Here is a 23289-nt window from a genome sequence, read left to right as displayed (position 1 = left end):
GACTGGAAGCATCATCCACGGCAAGGAGGAACCAATTCAGGTGCCAAATAACAGCCCCAGGCTCCAAAGTACAATCTCTTAAATCTTGACCTGAGGCATCCCCACAGGCCTCTACATGCCTCACCTGAACAATACCCGAGTCTCATAATCACCACAACCGGAAACACCCCTGCCTCAATCCCCGTGGGCCTCTGATGGGGCCTCAGGAAGGAGGCGGGTCCTCAGCCCTAGACCAGGTAGGAGCCTTCCCTGTTGTCTGAGAAACCACCAAGGCCTGGTGTATCCTGCCACCCCCATTCTCACCCTGGGTAATCCAGAAGACTTTTCAACTTGACCTTGGAGATCCCAGGTCCTCTTGGCCCCTCCATCCGAACACCCCGATGACCAGTCCTTCTTTCCTTATGATTCCTTTAATAAGGGGCACACATGTGAAGGAGTATATTCTTAAAAAAAAAAAAAAAAAAAAAAAAAAAAAAAAAAAGGAAGACGCTCCATACATAGTCAAGGGTGAGCCACCCCCCAAAATGAGGCAAGCGCTTCCATGAAACTTGCACGGAGGCTGGAGGGAGAAGGGAGGTTTGGGATGCCAGATGTAGGACTTCGGTTTGGGTTTCTTTGGGAGAAGGGATCCCCGTGGCTCCTAGTCCTCTAAGAGGATGGCGAAGTTGCCAGCGATCCCCTGGAGTCAGGTTCCTGACCCTGTTCAGCCCTAGCGCTGATTGGACCATCCAGGGTGAGAGTGGATCAGTGATGAACCAGGGGGTTGCCTGTGTCTCAGGGGTGGGGAGGACAGTTTGTTTTTTTTATTGGGGAACATGATGAACCAAATCCCTGAGCGCACTCACTGCCGCAGAGGAGGCTGCTCGGCCTCCGGGCTGACAGGTGCAGCAGCGCGCGGGCCCTCACCTGAGCCTGCACACGGGGGAGCGTCCCGCCACCCGCTCATCACTACGGGGCACAGGCCTGCATGTCGGTAGGGAACCGTCCTCATTCCTGTTAGCGCAGGAGTTCCTAGGAGCCTCCATCTGTGACGGCTACACGGGCCCCTTGCCGCCCCTCCTCCCTGGGCTCTCGCCTCCCGGTCCCCCTGCGAGGACACCTGCCAGGATCGCACCCGGGACCCCGCGACTCGGAGCTCCCTGCGCTGCACCCGGCGGCCGGCAGGGGGCGCGCCGTCCCGCCGCCCGGGCCCACGTGGCGCGCATGCGCACTGCGTCCCGGCCCTCGCCGCCGCGTCTGCGCGAGAGCGGGAGCCACCTTCCCCGGGGACCGACCGGGGCCGCGCCTGCGGTGGGTGCCGTCCGCGAGCGCCCCGACTGCGGGAGGGGCTGCCGGCCGCCGAGGGCGGGCCTTCGTCCGCAGGGAGGGAGAACTGGGTCTCGGCCGCCGCACGTGCTCCCTCGCCCTCCCGGGTGGCGTCGAGCCGGGTCGGGGGCGGCGCGGCCCGTCGTGCAGGGGCCCGCGGCGAGGTGGTGGCGGGCGGCGCCCGTGGGTGTGCATTTGGGCGGCTTGGTCGCGGCGGCGGCGGGCGGGGGGCGGGGCACCGGACCTAATGCAGCAGCCGTGAGACGGAACCGCGTGGGCGGGGGCGCAGGAGGGCCCGGGAAGTCGGGGTGTTGGGGCCGCCCGGCGGGCGGGAAGGGGGCACTTCCGGCGGCGGGCGGAAGGGGCCGTGCGTGCGTCGCTGCGCTCCCGGCTCGGGGGTCGTCGCCTTGGCGGGCGGGTGGTCGCGGGAAGCGGGAGCGGCGAGGCGGTGCTGGAAGGCGGGAAGGCAGGTGTGCGGAGGGTCGCGGCCGCGTGTGAAACGGCAGCGTTTGGTTCGGGCCGAGTCAGTTCAGTAGGGAGTGCGCCCCCAGGCCGCGGGGGAGGGTGGCGGGTGTGTGGAGCGCGGCCTGTCGGGTCCTGAGGGAGGGATGCCCTGTGCGCCGGGAGGGCGAGCAGCGCTGCGGGCGACGGGCGGGGGCGGCATCCCAGGGACCCGGAGGGGACCCTCGCAGCTAGGTTCCCGGCAGGGCGGAAGCGGGGACTCGGAGGGGTGGCGGTGCTCCCGGGCGTGCTCCCTGCTGAGCTCCTGCTGGTGCTCCCAGCCGAGCTCCCGGCGATGCTCCCAGTGGTGCTCCCTGCGGTGCTCCCGACCAAGCTCCTGGTGGTGCTCCCGGTCATGCTGCCGGGGGTGCTCTCAGCGATGCTCCTGCTAGTGCTCCCGGCGGTGCTCCTGGCGGTGCTCCTGGTGGTGCTCCCGGTCGTGCTCCCGGCGGTGCCCCCGGCCAAGCTCCTGGTGGTGCTCCCGGCCTAAATCCTGGCGGTGCTCCCGGTCATGCCCCCGGCTGTGCCCCTGGCCGAGCTCCTCAGGTGTTCCCGGCTGTGCCCCCGACCAAGCTCCTGGTGGTGCTCCCGGTCGTGCTCCCGGCGGTGCTCCCGGCCTAAATCCTGGCGGTGCTCCCGGTCATGCCCCCGGCTGTGCCCCTGGCCGAGCTCCTCAGGTGCTCCCGGCTGTGCCCCCGGCCGAGCTCCTGGTGGTGCTCCCGGTGGTGCTCCTGGCTGTGCCCCTGCCGGAGCTCCTCGTGATGCTCCCAGCGGTGCTCCTGGCTGTGCCCCTGGCTGAGCTCCTGGTGGTACTCCTGGCCATGTTCCCGGTGGTGCTCCCGGCTGTGCCCCAGCCAAGCACCTGGTGGTGCTCCTGGCTGTACTCCCGCGGTGCTTCCAGCCAAGCACTGGGCGGTGCCCCTTGCTGTGCTCCCAGTAGTGCTCCCAGCTAAGCTCCCGGTAGTGCTCCCTGCCCTGCTCCCAGTACTGCTCCCAGCTGTGCTCCCTACCGTGCTCCTGGCAGTGCTTCCACCGGTGCTCCTGGCCGAGCTCCCGGCTGTGTTCCTGGTGGTGCTCCAGATAGTGCTCCCAGTGATGCTCCCGGCTGTGCCCCCTACCGTGCTCCTGGCGGTGCTTCCAGCGGTGCCCCAGCTAAGCTCCCAGCCATGCTCCCAGGTGTACTCTCAGTGGTGCCCCCGGTAGTGCTCCTGGTGGTACTCCCCCGGTGGTACTCCCGGTGGTACTCCCGGTGGTGTTTCCAGCAGTGCTCTCATTGGTGGTGCTCTCATTGGTGTTCTCGGCAGTGCTCCCGGCAGTGCTCCCAGTAGTGCTCCCGGCCATGCTCCATGCCATGTTCCCAGTGGTGCTCCCGGCCATGTTCCCAGCGGTGCTCCCGGTGAGGGTGCGAGCCTTCACATTGGCTTACTTATCGCAGAGATGCCCTGTGACGTCTACATTCTCCATCTTCTGTTAAAACACGTTCTGCTTATACTCAAATGACTTATAAATTATGGCTCAAGTATCGTGAAAGGTCCTAATTTATCATTTTTAAAAAATATTTTTTTGGTATTTTATTTTTACTTATGGGGAGGAGGGGAAGGAACAGAGGGAGAGGGACAAGCAGACTCAATGCTGAGCACAGAGCCAGATCTGACTCCAAGGTCATGATCTGAGCTGAAACCAAGAGTCCAAGGCTTAACCAGCTTCACCACTTGGGTCCCCCAGGGGTCCTAATTTTATAATTTTTAAAATATGCATGTTAAGACCTATTTTTATTTATGGAGGGGAGGAGAAGGAGCAGAGGGAGAGGGAAAAACAGACTTAGTGCTGAGTGCAGAGCCCCATCTTATGACCCCAAGGTCATGACCTGAGCCGAAACTAAGAGTCCGAGGCTTAACCAGTTTCACCACCCAGGTCCCTGAGGGGTCCTAATGTTTTTAAAATCTTTATGGTCTTGACTTAGAGCCCATAAGACATAGATGAATGTCCTCGGAGAGATGCAGGCTTTTTCGATTGTGTCAAAACATGTATGACCCTCAAAGTGTTCTGTTTCTTGACTATATTCTAGGTTTGAGAAGAAACAGCTCTTCTCTCATGCCCAGCCCCCTTTTTAATTTCAAAAATGTCACCAGTGTGTTTCTAGCTCAGTGTTTTTTTAAAACAAGTTCAAATATGGCAACAAGAGAGGAACAAGGCTCAAAGGTGCTCGCTCGGTAGGAAGGCATTAGTGAAGAGCAGCTTCCTGAATTAGCTACTTCTCACAGCAACTATGGATCAGCTGTGCAGCCTCTGAGCCCAGGGAATGGGGAAGACTTGTCTCTTGGGTGCCAGCAACATCCAGGAAGGGTCTGCAGAAGAGCTTTTGAGGTGAAAAGGGGGCTTCCCAGGCTTGCAAAAATAACCTGTTCTGACTAGTAAGGAGAAAACAAGGATACATTTTGAGATTAGAAATTTAATCAAAGACAAGTAGTTAGAGATGAGCCAAAACTAAAATTCATTTTTTTTGCCTTCCTCTGACACCTTTTTTTTTTTTTTTACTAAATAGGGTAAAAATATATTGATTTCAGATGTACAATATAATTCGATATCTGTATATATTGCAAAATGATCACGTAGATGCAGATTTTTTTTCTATAATGATAATTTTTCTCTTAGGAGAGGCAGAGGGATAGAGAGAATCTTAACCAGGGCCCACCCCCAGCACAGAGCCAGATGTGGGGCTGTCTTACAACACTGAGATCATGACCGGAGCCGAAATTAAGAGTTAATTGTTCAACCAGGTGGTTTTATTGCAGATAGTCTTGTCAATAAAGAAAGGAACAAAGAAATACATAAATTCTTAGTGAGAAATTAGATGAATAATCTGAAGAAAAAAAAGTGAGGTTCTACTCAAGGCAACGAGGTGAGAAGGAACAACCTAGGTAATCATTTAAAGGAGGGATCTTTGAAGTATGGCATTTAATCTCAGACTGAAACTTGATGAGTATGAAGTGGCCATATATGTGTAGATATCAGGGAGGAAATGAAAGATAATAGTGATAAGTGTAGAGATAACAGTGGTGCTTAATTGCATGGTTCTGAAAAGTAATGTCAAAGATTAATCCTTGGACATCTTGTGGAACCATTATCAGACTTGAAAGACCAGAAGGGAAGAACTTTTTATTGTGGAAGAAGAGTTAATGGCTTTGTTTTGAAGTCTCTTTCCTTTTACATGCAGGTGGAGATTCCAGTACAGAAAAGGAATCTAGGTATGTTTTCAGTTATGGTTTACAGACAGCAGTGGAAGAAATAGAAGCAAGTGAGTGTAGTGAGATTTCCAAGGTAGTCTATTGTAAGAGGAGATAAAAGAGGTACAATTGGGGGCACCTCAGTGACTCAGTGGTTGAGCATCTGCCTTTGGCTCAGGTCATGATCCTGGAATCAAGTCCCACATCGAGGCTCTCCCCACCCCCCCACCCTATGGGGAGCCTGCTTCTCCCTCTGCCTATGTCTCTGCCTCTCTCTCTGTGTCTCTCATGAATAGATGGATAAAATATTTTTTTAAAAAAGGTATAATTGAACTTTGAGGGACAGCCCAGGTGGCTCAGTGGTTTAGCGCTGCTTTCAGCCCAGGGCCCGATCCTGGGGACCCGGGATTGAGTCCCATGTCGGGCTCCCTGCATGGAGCCGGCTTCCCCCCCCCTCTTTCTCTCTCTGTCTCATGAATAAATAAAATCTTTTTTAAAAATTGAACCTTGAGATCTATCAACTGTTGTTTGAGGAGGGCCTTGCAAAGAACTCCTGGAAGGAGTGATTAGACTCTTTGAAAGGCAATTACAAAACTGATCTATAGGAAAAGCCTACAGGAAAAAAGTTCCCAAATGAATATCATGTGCCAATACTGCTTTGGCTCCAAGTAAAAGGCCAAGAAACACTCGCTGGATTTAATTATGGGGAAATAACTAATCTTAACAAGATTTATTAATGTGGAAATTATAAGTGGTTTTTGTTAAGTCAAAGTAAGGGAATGTGAAGAAATTGTAAATAAGTACGTACTATTCAGGTTCATTTTGAAGGGAAAAGGTCATGTGTCAGCAACTAGATGTAAATTGATTTAGAGCAGGTTTTTCTTAGAAGAATGGAGAGACTAATTGAGTTAAAGGAGATGAATAGGGAAATGATGAAGGGGTTACTGGTAAAAGAAATTTGTCTTATAATCAATAACAAAATATTTGAAGGAGGAGGAAAGGAGAAGATAGAATTGAAGAAGCTGGATTTAATTAGGAATAGAGATTACTTTTCAGTTTTTACAAGAGCAGATATACTGATAGGTTGGAAATCAGGAATAATTGTAGGTTTCCTGCCAGGGAGCTGAAGTATTTCTTCAAATTATCAGGGTCATCTCTGTAGTAGGAAGTGAAACCGTTTTTGAAAGCTAAAGGAAAAGGTGAGAATTTGTGAGATTAGAGAACTGGAAAGGCATAGGAAATATTAACTTATTAATGAAGCATAGCAGAGTGATTTGTTAAGCCAAAGTAGGATGCCAGATATTAAGAAAAAGCTTTTGGGAGGTTTGTGAGCTTGTAATTAGAATAGCTCAATACCTAATTCTGAGCTGTGACGGTGCAGCCAAGGGAAGGTGAGCTGTTGGCATCATCTAAGATTAGCAGATTTTGGAAATGACTAAGGGGCATTAGAATTGTTGGTCTCGGTATGTATAAGTTGAAATAAGCAAATGTATGTTATGCTGATCAGCAGAAATTAGATGTGCGGGGCAACTCAGGGGCTCAGCGGTTTAGCGCCGCCTTCAGCCCAGGGCGTGATCCTGGAGACCTGGGATCAGTCCCGCGTTGGGCTCCCTGCATGGAGCCTACTTCTCCCTCTGCCTGTGTCTCTGCCTCTCTCCCTCCCTCCCTCCCTCCCTCCCTCCCTCTTTCTCTCTGTGTGTGTGTGTGTCTTGTGAATAAATAAATAAAATCTTAAAAAAAAAAGAAATTACATGTGGGGGCTGATTTTGGAAATTAGAGTCCTGAACTGGAGATCTCCCCATAAGAGATCCTAGACATGGGGAGATATTGTAGGAAAGGCTGCAAGGAGGATGTTTTGAGGGAGGAGTCTCTGGTCATGGATCTGACTGTAGATGTAGTCAGGTAAAACTGGTTCTGGTGTCTAGTGTCCTTCAAGATGAAATCCTTTAGTTATTTGACAGAGATAGGCAAAACTAATTTTAAATTCTTGCTGTCAGTTTTTAACCATGTAGTTATGTCATAAATAAAATTTTCTGAACTTGTGCAAATTACTTGTTAAATGTGTGAGTAATCCATAAAAACAGGATTATTATTGAATATTAAGTAGAATGTATGTCAACATGTATGTAAACTCTACTTATAGAGTTTAAATTAGTATCAGTAGTAGTTTTCTTTTTCCAGGTCCTCAAGGTTAGTGGGTTTTAATCATATCCTATTCTTGACATCAGTGTTTGTTGATGCAGTGTATTTATTTATAAACATTGTTTGAGGTAGTTCTGTAGGGGTAACAAATTATTTTATATACTTAAATTATGAAATGCAGAGATCATCTTGTTGATAAAAATGACTAAAACTCCAGACCCCAAGAAGTCAATAAATTAACTCTAAAACTAAACCCCTTCCCTCTACATTTTATAAGCCTGTCTTCTCTGTGGGGATTATGCAGCAATCCCTACTATGTAGTATTATGACATACATCCTCCTGCCTCTTTCCCATGCACGAGGTTGTATGTGCTAGCTTGCATGATGAGAATCACTGAATACTTGAGCAGGATTTGGGTCTTTAAAATGTTCCAGCCCACCTTTAAAGAGATGCCATAGTTGCTTGGCCACATATCCAAGGCCATGACATATACAGTTGGGTTGAGGCACTAACACTGCCTGAATCCTACATGTGGAGGAGCCACAGTAACTGAGGGCAGCTGTTGCTTGAGGGAGAACATGGGCACTCATGAGCTGAGATGGGTGTTGAAAACAATGCCAGTGGACCTCACTAAGAATGATAAAATAGGAAATTCCAAAATGCTGTCCTGAGTTATGGATACAAGAATCTCCATGTGACAGGACTCAGGTTCTCCTAAGATTTGGGTCAGAGATGGAAATAAGTAGAACCTCTAAAGACCAAGTCTAATTAAACTAGACATACCTGTGCTTTTGCTAGCTCTTTAATGGCGATATTATATCTTCTTTACGTGCATAACAGGCAAAGACTTCTTATTGAAGTCTTTGATTCTTGGAGAGGGGAGTCCCCTCCCTGTTTGTCCTTGTTTACTCTGCAGGTACATGTGAGTTGGACTGTGAGTGGGGGGAGATCTGCAGATTGAAGATGAGCATATTTAGGAATATTGGAAAAGACAAGTCTCATGGGTTCTTTCTCTTTCCTCAGCTTTGTCTGCTTAGTTATTGGACTGTCCCTTGGTGAGAATACACAGGAAGAAAGGGGCAACTGAGTTCTAGACAATGCAAGCACAGGTGAGTAGGACTTGCTCTTCCTCATGGATACCTGGTTTGCCAGGGACTGAGCAGATTGTTTGTGCCCCTATGAAATATTATTGCCAGTCACACTTCACCAGGACTCAGGGAGGGCTGTGGCAGGTCAGGTTTGATCGAGAAATAATCTGATACCCAGTTTTACTCTACTGTGTTCCCCATCCCTTAAAGATGTCCTTGCAGAAAAGTTATTTCTTCTTATCCATCCCATGATCCCAGCTGAGAAGTGACTCACTGCTTAACCAGCTTAGTGTCTGCAGTGGGCTTAGGCCTATGGTGAACACAGGTGACAGAAATGAGAGTAAGTGGGAGCTTACCACCTGTGGGGAAGCAGAGGTTCCTTCAGGTGAGTTCGGTCCATCCAGGGTTTCAGATGCTGCAGAGGAGGGCCCTACAGCATTGAGACTGGGGGTGGGGAGCAAGAGAGAAATGAGGAATCATTGATTTATTTTCTCCAGTTTTTAACTTACTAAAGTTTTTATGGAATATGTTTGAGCACTTTAATAACTTAAAGAAAAATTCTTCTTACCACTCATTCCCAACAACCCAAGTACTGTCTTTGTGAATTTGTCCATTGTTAAAAATTCGTTCAAATTTGAAAACAAATGTCTGGTGAGTAATATATTTCTAATTTGGGCTGTACATTGAGAAGGATTATAATAGAATAAAACCGAGGGTCCTGTAGCAAATTTTGCAGGACTGGAAGGATCAGGTTCAGTTGAGAAGCTTCCAGTACACATTAGCATATAGATGGGGTGACATTACAGGAGGGACAGTGATAAGCAATGCTCAGAAGTGCCTGAGAAGATTGAAATGGACGGGCAGGCTAGGACATTCCTTACCTACAGCAGTCTTATGGCCCCTGGGGTTCTGCTTCCGGATTGTACATCTTACACTTTATCATGAACGTGTGTGGCATGTAGAGATGAGCGAGGCCTCATTTGCTTATCCATGTCATGTAGGAGCCCCCACTCAGTCCTGCGGAAAGTAGGGCAGTGCCATGTCCCAGGTATTTCCAGCACACCTCATGAGATAATTGTTTATCATGAAGTCATGTTTGCAAAGTGTGTTTATATTTCTGTGAATATGTGTGAAAGATACATGACAAGGCAGCATAGAGAAGCATTGGACTGGGACCCTGGACACAGCATGACCTTTCTGTGTACAGCACTATCACGTCCAGTACACCTCCATGGCCCTTGGCAGGGAAGGCCCCAACTGCATCAACATGTCTGATGTTTTAGGAATCAGTGACCTTCAAGGATATAGCTGTAGACTTCACCCAGGAAGAGTGGGCCCTCCTGGACACGTCCCAGAGAAAGCTGTACCGAGATGTGATGCTGGAGAACATCAGTCATCTGGTCTCCGTGGGTGAGTCTGCCAACACTGGTGTAGTTATTCAGCAAGTATCCAGCTTTCTCATATCCCCCTTCCCTCTAAGCCTTTATTCAGATTCTTTTACGGTTCTTAAAACTACTTGAACATTATTTATTTATTTACTGATGTACACATATTTTGTCACCCCAAAATAATATATACTTTTCCTGACTCCTCTTTCATGTCTGTCCTGCTTTGGGACTTCTGATGCCCAGTAATGTACTGGAAATTCAGTGAATATTTTAAGTGAATGAAAGCACTAAGCATTACTAAGTAACTATTCTGCTCTCCACACTCAACTGGTTAAATACCCATTTATGAAAATAATATCTATTATCTCTTTCTGGAAAGAAATCAGTTGAGGTGCAGCTTGTGTGTACTTAGTTTTTTAAAAAGTTAATTTCATGCTACTGTAGGAACAAAAAATTTTTCCTTTGTTAAAAACACTAAGATTCTTCGCTCTATTTTTGACCTGGGTCCTACATATCAGTAGCCAGAAAATCTCCCCATGTTGGCCCAGTGTCAGGATCTTCTTCCTGCTGTGCTGAAGGACCTTGGTATTTTCAGTGTTCAAAGTGTTCCTCCTTGGGCTCTGCTTCACTGGTCCTTGTTCTTCCTTGGTATCCTACCCTGAGATTAAAGATCATTGATATTTCTCTGCACAGAATCTAAAATTGATATGCCTTTTCCTCCCCACAAACAGGGTATCAACTTTGCAAATCAGATGTGATTTCCCAGTTGGAACAAGGAGTGGAGCTGTGGAGAGAGGGAAGAGGATTTCCCCAAGGCCTGAGTCCAGGTGAGCTCCAGGCTTGTGTATGCACAACACCAGGAAGATCCTGTTATGAGGAGAACAGGATCAGGGACATGTCAGCAGCAGACATCTTATTTCAATCCTGAAAACACTTTATCATTTTCACTTTCCTGAAATACATTTCAACTCACTGATACATTCCTTCTTTTCACATCTTTCCCCTCTGTAAGGGTCAGTATTTGAAATGCACACAGGCCTTGCATTTTCAACAGTTTCCATGCTCTCGTGCACAGTAGCAGTTCGTTTTGTTTATATTATTTCAGATAGGAAAAGTAGTCTTAAGAGACAAGAAGACATCTGCAGAAAGGACTCATCTGATTGCATGTCAGTGGTAAGTTTTCGGGGCGTGAACCCTCCCTTAACAGTAAAGACATGGGAGCTAACAGATTTTAGAATGCAGCACATGACCAATTTCAGTTGGGTATAAACACTCCCCCAGCAGAAAGCTTTGGGTGGTTTGAATTTAGGGAGAAAATTAAGGTGTTGCACCAAGCCACTACCTGGATTCTTATAAAAGGACAGCCACATAAACATGGCTCATGCATCTAGTCTTTGAAACTAATGAAATGCTTCATGTAAATCTGATAGTCCTGCAGTTGAGATGTTATGAAAAAGGAAATCTCTTGTAGAAAATAACATGCATGGCATATGTAAATAACAGTGAAGATGTTAACAGGAGATGTTCACTGCATGATCAACATAGGAGTCGTGTAGAGAAAAGAATTAATGAATGTATATGAGAAATTCTTTAACAGCCTCACATCTTCGAACAGCAAAGATTTCACACTGGAAAGGATGCTTATGAATATGATGAATATCGGGAAGTTTTCACTTACAGATCCACAGTGATTCAGTGTGTGCTAAGTCACATGGGGAAGGGAACCCTGTACATGTAAGGAATTCCACCAGAGCACTCACCTTTCCATACACAAAAGGACACACACTGGAGAAAAACCCTACAAATGTAATGAATGCGGGAAATGCTTCAGCCAGAAGGCTATTGTTTACTCACAGCAAAGAATCCACACAGGAAAGAAACCTTTTAAGTGTAAGGGATGTGGGAAAGGATTTCTTCACAGCACTTAGCTCTATTTATATTAGAGAACTCATACAGGAGAGAAATCCTATAAATGTAATGAATGTAGGAAAGGAGTCCATCAGAGCCCTCAGCTAGGTATACACCAAAGAACACACACCAGAGAGAAACCCTGTAAATGTAATGAATTTGGGAAACACTTCAGCCGAAATGCTAATTTTAAAAAATGCTAATTTACATTCACACATAAGAAGTCACAGGGAGGAAATCCTACATCTGTGATAAATGTGGGAAAAGGTTTCTATCGTCCTTCCTCCTTTAGTCAACATTAAAGAAATCACACTGAAGAAAAGTCATAGGAATTTCTTGGCCAAAACTCCAGCTTTAAACAGCGTGAGCAATTTTATACTTGAGAGGAGCCCAGTATATGAAATCAGTGTGTCCAGAATGCTAGATAAATGTCTTACTTTTCTGTTAAAATAATCACATAGAATGGAAACCATTAATCTCTGACCTTAGTTCATATGAAAGAACCCATATTCTAAATGTAGGGAAGAACTGACTTCAGACTTTGACACACACCAGAGAGCTCAATTGTATGTGTACAGTCCTGTGTACAGGGGGAGAAATTTTATGTGTACAGTCCTGTGCCTTCACAGTGTGCCATCATTTATCATCTATCCTTAAACACCAAGAGCAAACTCTACAGCAGAGACTACAGGCTCTGTCGAGAGTCCTGAAACCCACACTTCATCAGAGTGTTGGACTTTGCTAAACAATGTAAGATGAAAACAGAGATTTGTGCTGTGATCAGGAATGTTTTGTGAAGGACTTGTAACAATAAAACATTGGAATAAATTATTTCAATTAGATTAGTACTTGAAATCAGTAAAAGTATTTCCTCAAAAGTCTGTTTTTCAGTTTATATTTTTATGTAGCGTTAGCCATAATTACAGAGATTTGAGTCAATCACAAAATAACCTAGATAAACTGGAAGGTTGTGATACAAAATAATATGATTTAATTGTATCAGTGTTTAAAAATATACATACATGGTAAAAATTAATACAAACATAGAAGAATAAACATTTGATTTGTGAATTTGTCCATTGTTAAAATAATACTTCTCTTTTTAAAATATCTGGACTGTTGGTGTTTTCCTTGTTGTACAGCGACAAGCAGTCCTATCTTGAACAAGTCGAGGGAAAGAGGGGATGGAAAGCCAGGAGACCACGGCAGAGGGAGAAGTGAGTACAAGTGGGTGAAGAGGCAAGTACATGGCTGGCACCTGAGGCACCAGGTGCTGTTGGAGCTGGGATAGATTAAAGGGAGCATTTGGTGACTGTAGGGTTCAACAAAAGCAGAAAGGAGGGAAAGCCATGGGAGCCAAGTTACTTCATGAGGATGCAGAAGAGGGCATCTGGAGGTGGACTCAAGGTCATAGAGAGGCCACGATACTGAAAGTGACCTGAGCAGGGGAAGAGCAGGGCTTTGTGACACGTACTGGTGACCCAGAATGTGCACAGGCCTCAGGAAGAGGGTCCAGGTAGGTTAAAGGATGGGATAGAAGAATATGGGGTATACTGAGAGAGCACAGGAGTCCTATCTGAGGTGAGAGATTGGGAGGGACAGTGGTAGAGGGTCTGGGTAGAATGTAAGTCTTTTTCTTCTCCTCTAGCGCTTTCTTTAAACCCCCACACAGTTATTGCATATAAATTAGAACCTCAGACTCTGGGTAATTTTGCTAATTTGTCCCCAAGATTATGCTCCCTTGGGTTCATACCTGTATAAATTTCTCCTTTTGCTTCTGGACCTTTGAATGTGGTGTAATATCATTCTCCTCATTATATGGCAATGGGGAAGGGGTTTTGCAGATGTCTTAAGGTTTCTAACTGGTTGATTACGAGATAGTAACAAGGGAGTTTTCCCAGAATAAGCATAACCTAATAAGGCAAGCCATTTTGAAGAGGATCTGCAGGTCAGAGACAGAAGATGTCAGAGAAACGTGAAGCCAGAGACAGTCTGCTGCTGGCCCTGAATATGTGAAGAGAGGAAAACCAATAAAAGTAACCTATAGGGGGTGGAGAGGAATATTGAGTAGATGGTAGGAGGAGGACACTTTTTTTTGGTATACTCCATGAAATTAAGGTCAACAAGGATGAGTGGAAAAAAATTGAAAAACAAAGGAGCCAAAAAAAAAAAAAAAAGAAAAACAAAGGAGCCTAACATCAAATAACTAGCATAATCATGAAATAAAATAAATTCAAGTAATTTTTGAACATGGTGTTTTTACTATATACACTCAAGTAAAATACAGAAATACTTGCAAATTATCTTTATGCCTATTTGATTTTTTTTTCCAGTGGTGTGAATGTAGCAGTTTTGGAAGGTTTTTTATGTGTTTTATGATTATGTGATTAAATATTTAGGTTGTTCAGCCAAAGTTTTACCTGATAATGGAAAAAGGAGACACAAATATTTGAGGAAGAAGATATGTCTTAGGGCATTGGATTGGAATTAGACTTAATTAAAATGAATCAATGATATGTATTCTTGTGCATGTGTGCAGACCTGCTATGTGCTTCCTGACCCTGTCCCCTGAAAGGGCCTAGAAGCAGGGATACCTCAGTCACAATGACAAATCACTCAAATACTAGTTTCTAAATTTTCACTATGTGTGTTAGGAACTAGGCTTCCTTGGAGAAAGAGTTGATTGAGGCAGGCAAATACAGGATCGGTATTGAGGATGGAAAGTAGGTATCTTCTGCAAAGTAAGAAAGTACTCAAAAAAAGGGAGGGTTGGACCAGTGAAAAGGAAATGGGGCAGATCAAAGGGGCCCCCTATTGGGGAGAACCACATCAGCAACATAATAAAAATAATGGGTTTTTTTTTAGCACATTGAAAGATTCACATATTCAAGCACATACGTGCCTCTATATGTGGAGGGAAATGAAACTCTGTTTATAGTAGAATAGTGACTAAAAACAGAATGGTAGGAAAAAGATCACCACTTAAAACTACCATAGTGAAAAAGGTTAGTGTGTTAAGTAAACACTTTAAGCATGTAATTGAAATTTACACCATCAATGAAAAAAAATCATGTGAAGTATTGATACTGTGTAGCTACTGGTATAAATCACTGAGAAAGACCAAATGTCACTTGTGTAGTGTTCCTGAAAAATGAAAATAAAAAGAATGAGAATAACATGTAAACTAAATCTCACCATAAGAAAACAGAAGGAAACACCATTTTGAGAAATTGTGGTAAACTGGCTCATACTCTATAACTCTACAAAAATGACAATTTCCTTGAAGACAAAGCTGAAAAATGTTCTAGAGCACAGGAAAGTAGCAAGATCATTAAAAGCAATCTTTGATCCAAAATTGGATCCTAGAGATTGGAAAATTTAATAGCATTTATATTAGCACCAAAAGAAATAAAATACTTAGGATATATTTAACATAAGTATAAGTAGATCTCTACTCTGAAAACAAAATATTTTGAAAGAAATAAAGTCTACTATAAAAAGAAAATTCTGAAACGCCATGAAAGTTATTATGGAATAGGAGATTTAATATTAGATGGCAGTTCTCCCAGATTTACCTACAGATTGAGTGTTATCTTTATCACAAATCCAACTGGCCCTAAAATGTACATGGAAATGCAAGGACCCAGAATAAACAAAACAATCTTGAAAGGAAAAATTGACTACTCACATGTCTCTCTTTGAAGTATTACCACAAAGCACATTAATCACGACTCTAGCACTAGAATAATAGACTTCCTTTTAAGTGGACTAGAAGCAAGAGTTCAGGAATAAATCCTCATAGTCAATTTATTTTTGACAAATGTTTCAAGAATATTCAGTATAAGATATAATAGTTACTCTAACAAATGATACAGGAGCAACTAAGCATCCCATATACAAAGAAAAGAAATTGTACCCCTACCTAACCTAACATAAAAAAAAAAAACCCAAATGGGTGAATTAGCTAAATATAAGAGCTAATGTCACAAACTCTTAGAAGAAAACAAAGACAAATGTTGGTGTTCTTGGGGACACCTGGCTAGTTCAGTCAGAAGAGCATGTGACTTAATCCCAGGGTCATGAGCTCCACATTGGGTGTACAGATTACTAAAAACAGTAAAATCTATGATTAGGCAATATCAAAAGCACATGCAGCCAAAGAAAAAAATTGATAAATTGGGTTCATTGAAGTGAAAATGCTTGTGCTTCAAAGGACACTAACAAAGTTGAAAGACATCCCACACGATGGGAGAAAATAATGGCAGGGGATCCCTGGGTGGCTCAGCGGTTTAGCACCTGCCTTTGGTCCAGGGCACGATCCTGGAGTCCTAGGATCGAGTCCCACGTCGGGCTCCCAGCATGGAGCCTGCTTCTCCCTCTGCCTGTGTCTCTGCCTGCCTGCCTGCCTGCCTCTCTCTCTCTCTCTCTCTCTCTCTATCTCACATGAATAAATAAATCTTAAAAAAAAATAATGGCAAATCAAAGATCTGATGAGAGTGTGGTATCCAGAATTCATAATTCTTACAACTCAAAAATTGTCTAAATAATAATCCAAATTTAAAAGCAGGCAAAAACCTTGAAAAGATCTTTTTCCAGTTGAAAAGTGATCAGTAAGAATACAAAAAGATGCTCAAAATCATTAGTTATTCAGGAAACATGAATCAGAACTACAATGAGATACCTTCACACTGCTACTAGGATGGCTGCTGCAAGACAGATGGTGAGTGTTTGAGAGGACGTGAAAAAGCCGGAACTCTCATGCGCTCCAGGTAGAAATGTAAAGTGGTGCAGCTGATGTGGAAGGCAGCCTGGCAGTCCCTCCTCAAAAGGATAAGAGTTACCATATACTCAGCAATTCCATTTCTATGGATATATCCATAATTGAGAACATGCTCACACAAAAATGTACATGTGAGTGTTCTTAGCAATTTTCATAATAGTCAAAAAAGTGGAGACACCCTTAATACCCATAAATTGAGGAATGAATCAGTAAAATGTGCCATGGTCATACAATGAAAAGTTACTCAACTATTAAAACAAGAATGAAATGCTGAATCTGTGCTCTTAACATTGATGAACCTTGAAAGCATCATATTAAGTGGAAGAGGCCAGACACAAAAGATACACACCAGGTACTTGGTTCATGTGAGACGTCCAGTTAGGCGCACAGAGGCAGAGTAGATGAGTGGTTGTCAGGGACTGGGAGGAGGGGAGGAAGAGCGAATGACTGCTGATGGGCACAGAGCTTCTTGGAGGGTGACAGAAATGTTCTGTAATTCGTGGTGATGCTAATAGAGCCTTGTGGATATACTAGAAACACAGTTGAAAGAGTGAATTTTATGGAATGTGAATTCTACCTCAGTTGAAAAAGAGGACACCAGCTAAAGAACAAGAATCATGGGATGACACATGCTTTCTTATGGAAGGAGATGATCTTGGAGCTGGGAGAGCGCAACAGGATATGAAATGTCCCCATGGCTGCCGAAGAAAGCAGTGGAGCCCACAGGTCGCCCATGGATTTAGGGCCCGGGAACGTCGGAGCAGCAGTGTAGGCTCCTCTACGTGCAGCCTTCCCCCCCTCCTAACTCCAAGAGTGGGATCCACTAGCTCCCTAAAGAGTTAACTTCTCTCTTCTTGAAATCATTTCTGATTTCAAATCTCATTTCTGACTTTTTCTCTAGGAACTCCCAACTCAGAAATGAAATGAGTAAAATAGGAGGCAACCCTGAACTTTTATTTGCCTGCTTGTTTTGGTTGTTGGCCAGAGGGGCAACACATCACCAGAGAGGACGGTCGTAGTATCATGACATGTGGAATTTGGATGGAAGATGTTTGAAACATCAGCATCTTTTACATGATTTGCTACTAAATGTAGAAGCAGTCGTGAGGCACCTTTTGGCTGCTTTCTTGTGGAAGGTGCACATCTGTTTTTGCAGAAATATAATATGGACGCAAGCAAGTCGGTGTAACAACAGTTCAGTAGAAATGTGACTCTGATCCATCTGTCACCTCAACCACGAGCATCTGCCTCGAGGTTCCCTTTTTGGCTCTGTTAGAACCCCATCCCAGACACCATGGCTGCAGTTGGAATTGCCCCTCATTGAGAGTTGGCAGAAAATGTAACGGAGGACTGAGCACAGGGACTGAAGACTCATGAGCAGGGGCCACAGCCCCAAAAGAGCAGTTTCCTCTCTGTCTCCCAACACTGTGATGCCTTGGCATCTGCCTCACGGCCTAGTGCCTTAGTGGATGGGGACCTGAGGGACAGACACATCTGAAAACACCTTTTCTTTGCTCCTGTCACTCCAGGGTGCCAACCAATGATGGCATATTGTCTTCCTCATTCCCTGTATTTGTGCTCACACATGTCCACGACCAGCAGTGTGTCCTGGCTCCACTGTGTACCAGTGCTCACTGGGACTTACAGCTCAGTGTATCGATTTGCGCTGGGATATTGCATTTAAACATTGAGAACACAGGTTCAGGTTTGTGAAGGTGTGTGTGCCTTTGTATACCTGCGTATGTTCACATTTTATACCTAGCTGTTAACGACCTCCCGCCAAAGACTACCCGGAATGCACCTGCGATTGAACAAAAATTGGATTCATTACTCCTTTCATCTAGAGACAAACTTCAAAATGAGACTTTGGAATATTTCATTAAGAAGGTGTTAGAAAGGGGACACCTGAGTGGCTCAGCGGTTGAGCGTGATCCCGGGGTCCTGGGATTGAGTGCTACGTGGGGCTCACTGCATGGGGCCTGCTACTCCCTCTGCCTGTGTCTCTGCCTGCCCCACCCCCCACCATGAATAAATAAATACTTTTTTAAAAAGGTGGTAGAAGGGCCTCATTTTCACTTGTGTTAATTATTTTGGGGAGTGAGTTAAAAGAAGCAGTGATTCGATTTAGATTATTCGCTGTCAGAAAGCAGGGCTAATTGGTTAGTGTCTTAGGAAATCTCTGCGGAGGCATGAATAGAATAAGACAAGTGTCATTTGTAAAGAAACAGTCTTACAAAGGCTGGGAGTGGGGAGTGGTGGTACTTTGTGGCTTGGATGATGTTCATACTTTGTCGTGTCCAGACATGATAAGTGGGTAGAATGGTCTGTCTGCTGATCCATCAGGGTCATATGATGGTTTTAAGTGATGTTGATGTTCTGTGTCATCGTTGCGGCTCCCCAGGAGCACACCACGACCTAGCAGAGGGTACCACACGGGTCCGTGGGTGACGTGGTTTGCCTTTATCCTCTTTCTTCAATTTAAAGAGAAGTAGGAGCAGAGGTGAACTGGAGGATTGGGGTATTTTTTCTGGACTGTAGGTTTATGGTAAAACCAGAAGGGGAATAAAAATCTGACTGAAAACAATGGAGCCACGTGAGCCTGAGTGCAGGAGGAAGGAGCTGGGCCTGGGGTTACAATGACCTTCAGCGGAGGGATAGCCGGTGCCAGGTGGCCCCTGAGCCTTGGTCCTTTCTCGTTAGGGATGATCCCTCCTCAGGATCTGCTCAGTTGGTCCCTCACGTTCCCTTTGTATTGAGAACAGCTGTCCGGTGCTCCCTGCCCTCCAGCTCTCTCTGCACCCAACTCAGTCCCAGCTGCCAAATGCCAGCCCTGGACGATTTTAAGGCTGGAAAGTGTTGAGACTCCCTCACTGCCAGATGCTGTCTTGGAGAGGGTGGGAGAAAGACTGAACAGCGAGCCACACTCAGGTGTCACAGTGACTTCCCTGTGCCACATTGGAGAATATGCCCAATAGTAAGTGAACAATTTCTCCATGAAAATTATTTTGTATGGAATGTTCATGACAGTGAAAAGTAGTTGAAATAAAAACTTAAAAATATAAAAACTCAAACCCTTGGCTTTTCCTCTGAAAATCAATGGTGTAAACTGTACATGATGTGGCCAAATGAAATGACACTGCCCATGGGCTCGGCCTGGGCAGGGCCCGTGAGCGAGGGTGCTTGGGGACAGGTTCAGGTCACATACTTGGGATGCTCAGTTGGCTTCAGAGTCGCTCTTCTCTGAGCTTGGGGGCTGTGTCTCCTAGAGAAAAGTTGTTTCAAAGGTTTATGTTTACCTTTGTGAAGCTAGTTTTTACCTGCTTTGAGGGGATCAATGGTAATTTTCTCCTTTAGGTAGACAAATCTCCTTTCTGTTTCCTGAACTTCTCTAGGTTTTTGATTCAGGAGAATATGAGTAATTACTAAATCCTATTGAATGATCCTGTAGCATAATACAGGAACATGATGGCATTTTGTTATTGTCACTTTTGAGTAGGAATTATTATATTTTAGAATATATTACAGGTTAGCAATTTTTTAGAGAACTAGGATAGTGGAAAAATATAAATGTATCTTAATTTATGTATGATGTCCATTGGTGATTCGTGTGGTAATATGTGGATTCTTATGTTCCAGTCAGAAAGAATAAAATAATTCTATTTTAAACTTCTTAGGGTCTGTCATCTGGCCACATTTCATACTGGGCTCATTCATGCACTACAGAACTGTGAATGTTTAGGGAAACTTTTCCACAACAAAATTGAGTAATTACATAAAATTATATTTAAGTATAAGCAATTATTATGAAATTTGAAATAGTATAAACACAAAAATATTTTTATGGCATGGGCCAAATGTTGATGAAAATAGTAGATAGTATCTTGAATATTCAAATAAAACACTCTCTACCAGAAAATGATACATTTACAGTGTGCCATAGTGTGCACCACTTAACATTTCAAGTGAGAACTTCAACTAGTATTAGGAACTCTTCATAAATATAGAGTGAATAGTAATCGTTTTATTATGTGGAAAATGAAGAGACATTAAACTATAACTTCCAGATATTTCATTCTTTTGAAAATACAGTTTTTAAAAAGTTAATCAGCACAGTGGATTCTTAGGGCAGTTAAAATATTCTGAATGATGCTATAATTATGGGTTTATGTTGTTAAACATTTGTCCAAACCCACAGAATGTACAACAGCAGAGTGAACCCTGAGGTAACTGTGGGCTTTGGGTGATGATGATGTGTCATGTGGGTCTGTCCTTGGTAAAAAACAAAAACAAAAACCCTACCCTCTGGTGAGGGATGCTGATAGCCGAGGAGGCTGTGTGTGTGCAGAGGCAGGCAGTAGAGGGGAAATCTCTGTACCGTCCCTTCAATTTTGCTATAAACCTAAAGCTGCTCTGAAAAAATACTTGAAAAGTGAAAGCTTCCTTCCATGAAAATCATTTTGTATGGAATATTCATGACCATGAAAAGTGAACCAGAAAATGCCAAGACTTTAAGAACATCACTTTCTTTGTTGGCCAAACAATGTCTCACATAACTTCTATATAGATATTTTTGAGAAATTTAGCATTCCATTAAAATTGTATTGGTATTATGTGTTATATCAAACTAACAGAAATTAGTAATGTAGAATACATTAAGAGTACTTCATAATTTGATATTAATAAAGTGCAATTGTTTTAGTAATTACTGAATAATCTAGTAGTATAGTATAAGCATAGATTATGTATAGTGTTATTGAAACATACTTCTATGTTTACCATTAGAATATTTTGTTATAATTGAATGTTATCACTACTATATAAATAATATTGCAGTTATTATATTATTATTCAGATTCACCCTTCCATTTTAATATTAGATGTTTTATCATAGTTTAGTTCTACCAAAATCTTCTCATTGGTTTTTCTTTTGAATTTCAGACATGACTGGTCAGCCTGCCATGGAATCCTGCTGTTCTGAAATCTGAGGTTCCCACTGCCTGGGTGCTGCAGGAGGAATTGTAACTTTGTTTCACCCCAGTCATATTTGATTCTTAATATTTTAATTAAAACAATTTTTAAATTTGAAAATCCCTAAGAATATTCTCTTCACTAAATGGTATGGATTGGTGTGGATTACCTACAGTTCTCGTTTACTCCAGAGATGCTTTTCAGAACTCTTCCATAAACGTGTAGTTGTGAATCACTAGTTGGTGACCTTTCTCTGGGCTATAGTTTTCCCCTAAAGAACAGCTGTGGAATTTATCTTCAGGAACTTATAAGCTGAGTAAGGGATGCCTTTGCATTTTAAATATAATGTCAATATTAATCAGCCAAGGACTGCCTTCCTCCATGGAAAAGACTAGAAACTGGGTGATTGTTCTTGCCATAGTTCAGGCTGATGTACTCAGACTACTACTGGGCTGGGTACTGTGATGAGAGTCACTGAGCAGTGGGTGAGGGAAACTCGTGTACTCAAATGGCTTTTTCTCTGAGTTGGGAACACCAGAACAGTTTTGGAGACTGGTACCTGTCATTCAACATCTGACATGTTTAGATTTTAAGAATCTCCAGGTCTTAACAGGTCTTGCAGAGGAAATCTTCAGAGGATTTGAGGACACATTTTCTTATTGGGGAGGTTTTGTTCATATGCAACTGTACTGTGAGGTGATGAGACAGTAAACAGCGTTGGTTTCTGTGTGTCATCAGAGGACCCAGAGCTAGGTGACAGAGGATCATGATGCACAGTAACGAAGTGCAACAAGAGTACAGAACGTCTGTGAGCTAAATATTCTTAACCTGTCGTCGTTGAATTTACAAGTCAGCTACGTCTTTAAGGGTGTCCACTGCCTATCCTCCCACGGCCTTAGCTATGGCACTAAGGGAGATGATGTGGGCTGCTGGGAAGAGGAGTCAGGCAGCTCTCAGGGCTCCTGAGGTGGCCACAACCCTGAAACTAGTCAGTCTGCTAGGGCCTTTCTGTGATGAACCAACCACATTTTACAGAGATTCTAAGGCAGCAACAACTCTCAGGGAAGTTTTCATTCCCTGCAGACAGCTCCCCAGTAACATGTGGTGAAACCTAGAAACCGGATGCCTCACACAGATTCATTGTGCTAGGCTCTGGGAGAGAGTCTTTGTTGTTTTGCTGTCACATCAGCAACTGCCTCTAAGAGATGCTTTAATACATATGGCAAGATTGGAAAAAAGTTTTCCTTTGGAATTCTTCTGGGTTTTTATTTTGGAGGTAAAATGACTAGGTTTAACTTTTTGTATGACTCTGCCCATCTCTTGAGTATGGCCAAAAAAAAAAAAAAAAACTCTAGAAAGAAAACACTGAGGGGTGACATATGCAAGATGGAGAGCTAGGAGGTCCCAGTGTCCATTTCTCCCACAAAAACAACAAATAACTACAAACTGACAAAGCTCTGAAAAAGCTTTACACTATGACAAAGAAGCAGCAAAAACCTTGCAGGGCTCAAAACCCAAGGATGGTGGCATGAAAAGTTCAGGAAGTGTTTTAGCAGGGTAGCCCCATTCATGAGTCCAGAACAGTTCAGCAGTAGGAGGGGGCCCCAGAGGAGTTCCACCCCACATGGGAAAGGAAGAACAAGCCTACCACTGGGGACATTTGTGGCATTTGCTTCTAGGTCTCCTGCAGTCTTCATCACAGTTGACTGCAGCTGACAATTGTCACAGCTGTGAGACATGCCCTCAGGGGCTCCTGTTGCTGCTGTGCCCTGTTCCCAGGACTGGGATGTGACGTGCATGTACGGAACCTGAGCTGCCACTGCTCTGAGCGTCCCCAACACCAGAGCATCCTCCCCTGCCCTGTTCCCCACCCCTGACTCCCAAGCCACACCTTGACCATCATTACCCTTGGCCCTCTGCCACTGCCCTGCACCCCACCCCCAGGCCTGGCCACAGAAGAATAATTGCCAGCGCAGGCACT

The 23289-nt window shown here is 44.4% G+C and overlaps 1 protein-coding gene across 10 annotated transcripts; it reads left to right on the top strand.

Moving 5' to 3' along the window:
* Positions 1-1216: 1216 nt before the first annotated feature.
* On the top strand, positions 1217-21428 carry LOC102153584 (zinc finger protein 705A-like). 10 transcript variants are annotated; one of them, XM_038560524.1, is made up of 7 exons: positions 1236-1290; positions 5024-5054; positions 8200-8285; positions 9548-9674; positions 10384-10479; positions 12703-12799; positions 21279-21428. In XM_038560524.1, exons 3-7 carry the CDS (start codon positions 8274-8276, stop codon positions 21316-21318), a joined length of 372 nt encoding a protein of 123 aa, XP_038416452.1. In that variant the 5' UTR covers positions 1236-1290; positions 5024-5054; positions 8200-8273; the 3' UTR covers positions 21319-21428. The 10 variants fall into 10 exon arrangements, with proteins under 10 accessions (XP_038416451.1, XP_038416452.1, XP_038416456.1 ...); XM_038560528.1 differs by lacking the exons at positions 1236-1290; positions 5024-5054 and adding exons at positions 1681-1775; positions 10758-10825 and having other exon boundaries at positions 12703-12777; XM_038560529.1 differs by lacking the exons at positions 1236-1290; positions 5024-5054 and adding exons at positions 1681-1775; positions 10758-10825.
* Positions 21429-23289: the final 1861 nt, after the last annotated feature.

Source organism: Canis lupus, chromosome 16 (assembly GCF_011100685.1).
Source record: "Canis lupus familiaris isolate Mischka breed German Shepherd chromosome 16, alternate assembly UU_Cfam_GSD_1.0, whole genome shotgun sequence".
NCBI lineage: Eukaryota > Metazoa > Chordata > Mammalia > Carnivora > Canidae > Canis > Canis lupus.
This window is presented reverse-complemented; position numbering and strand designations above follow the sequence as displayed.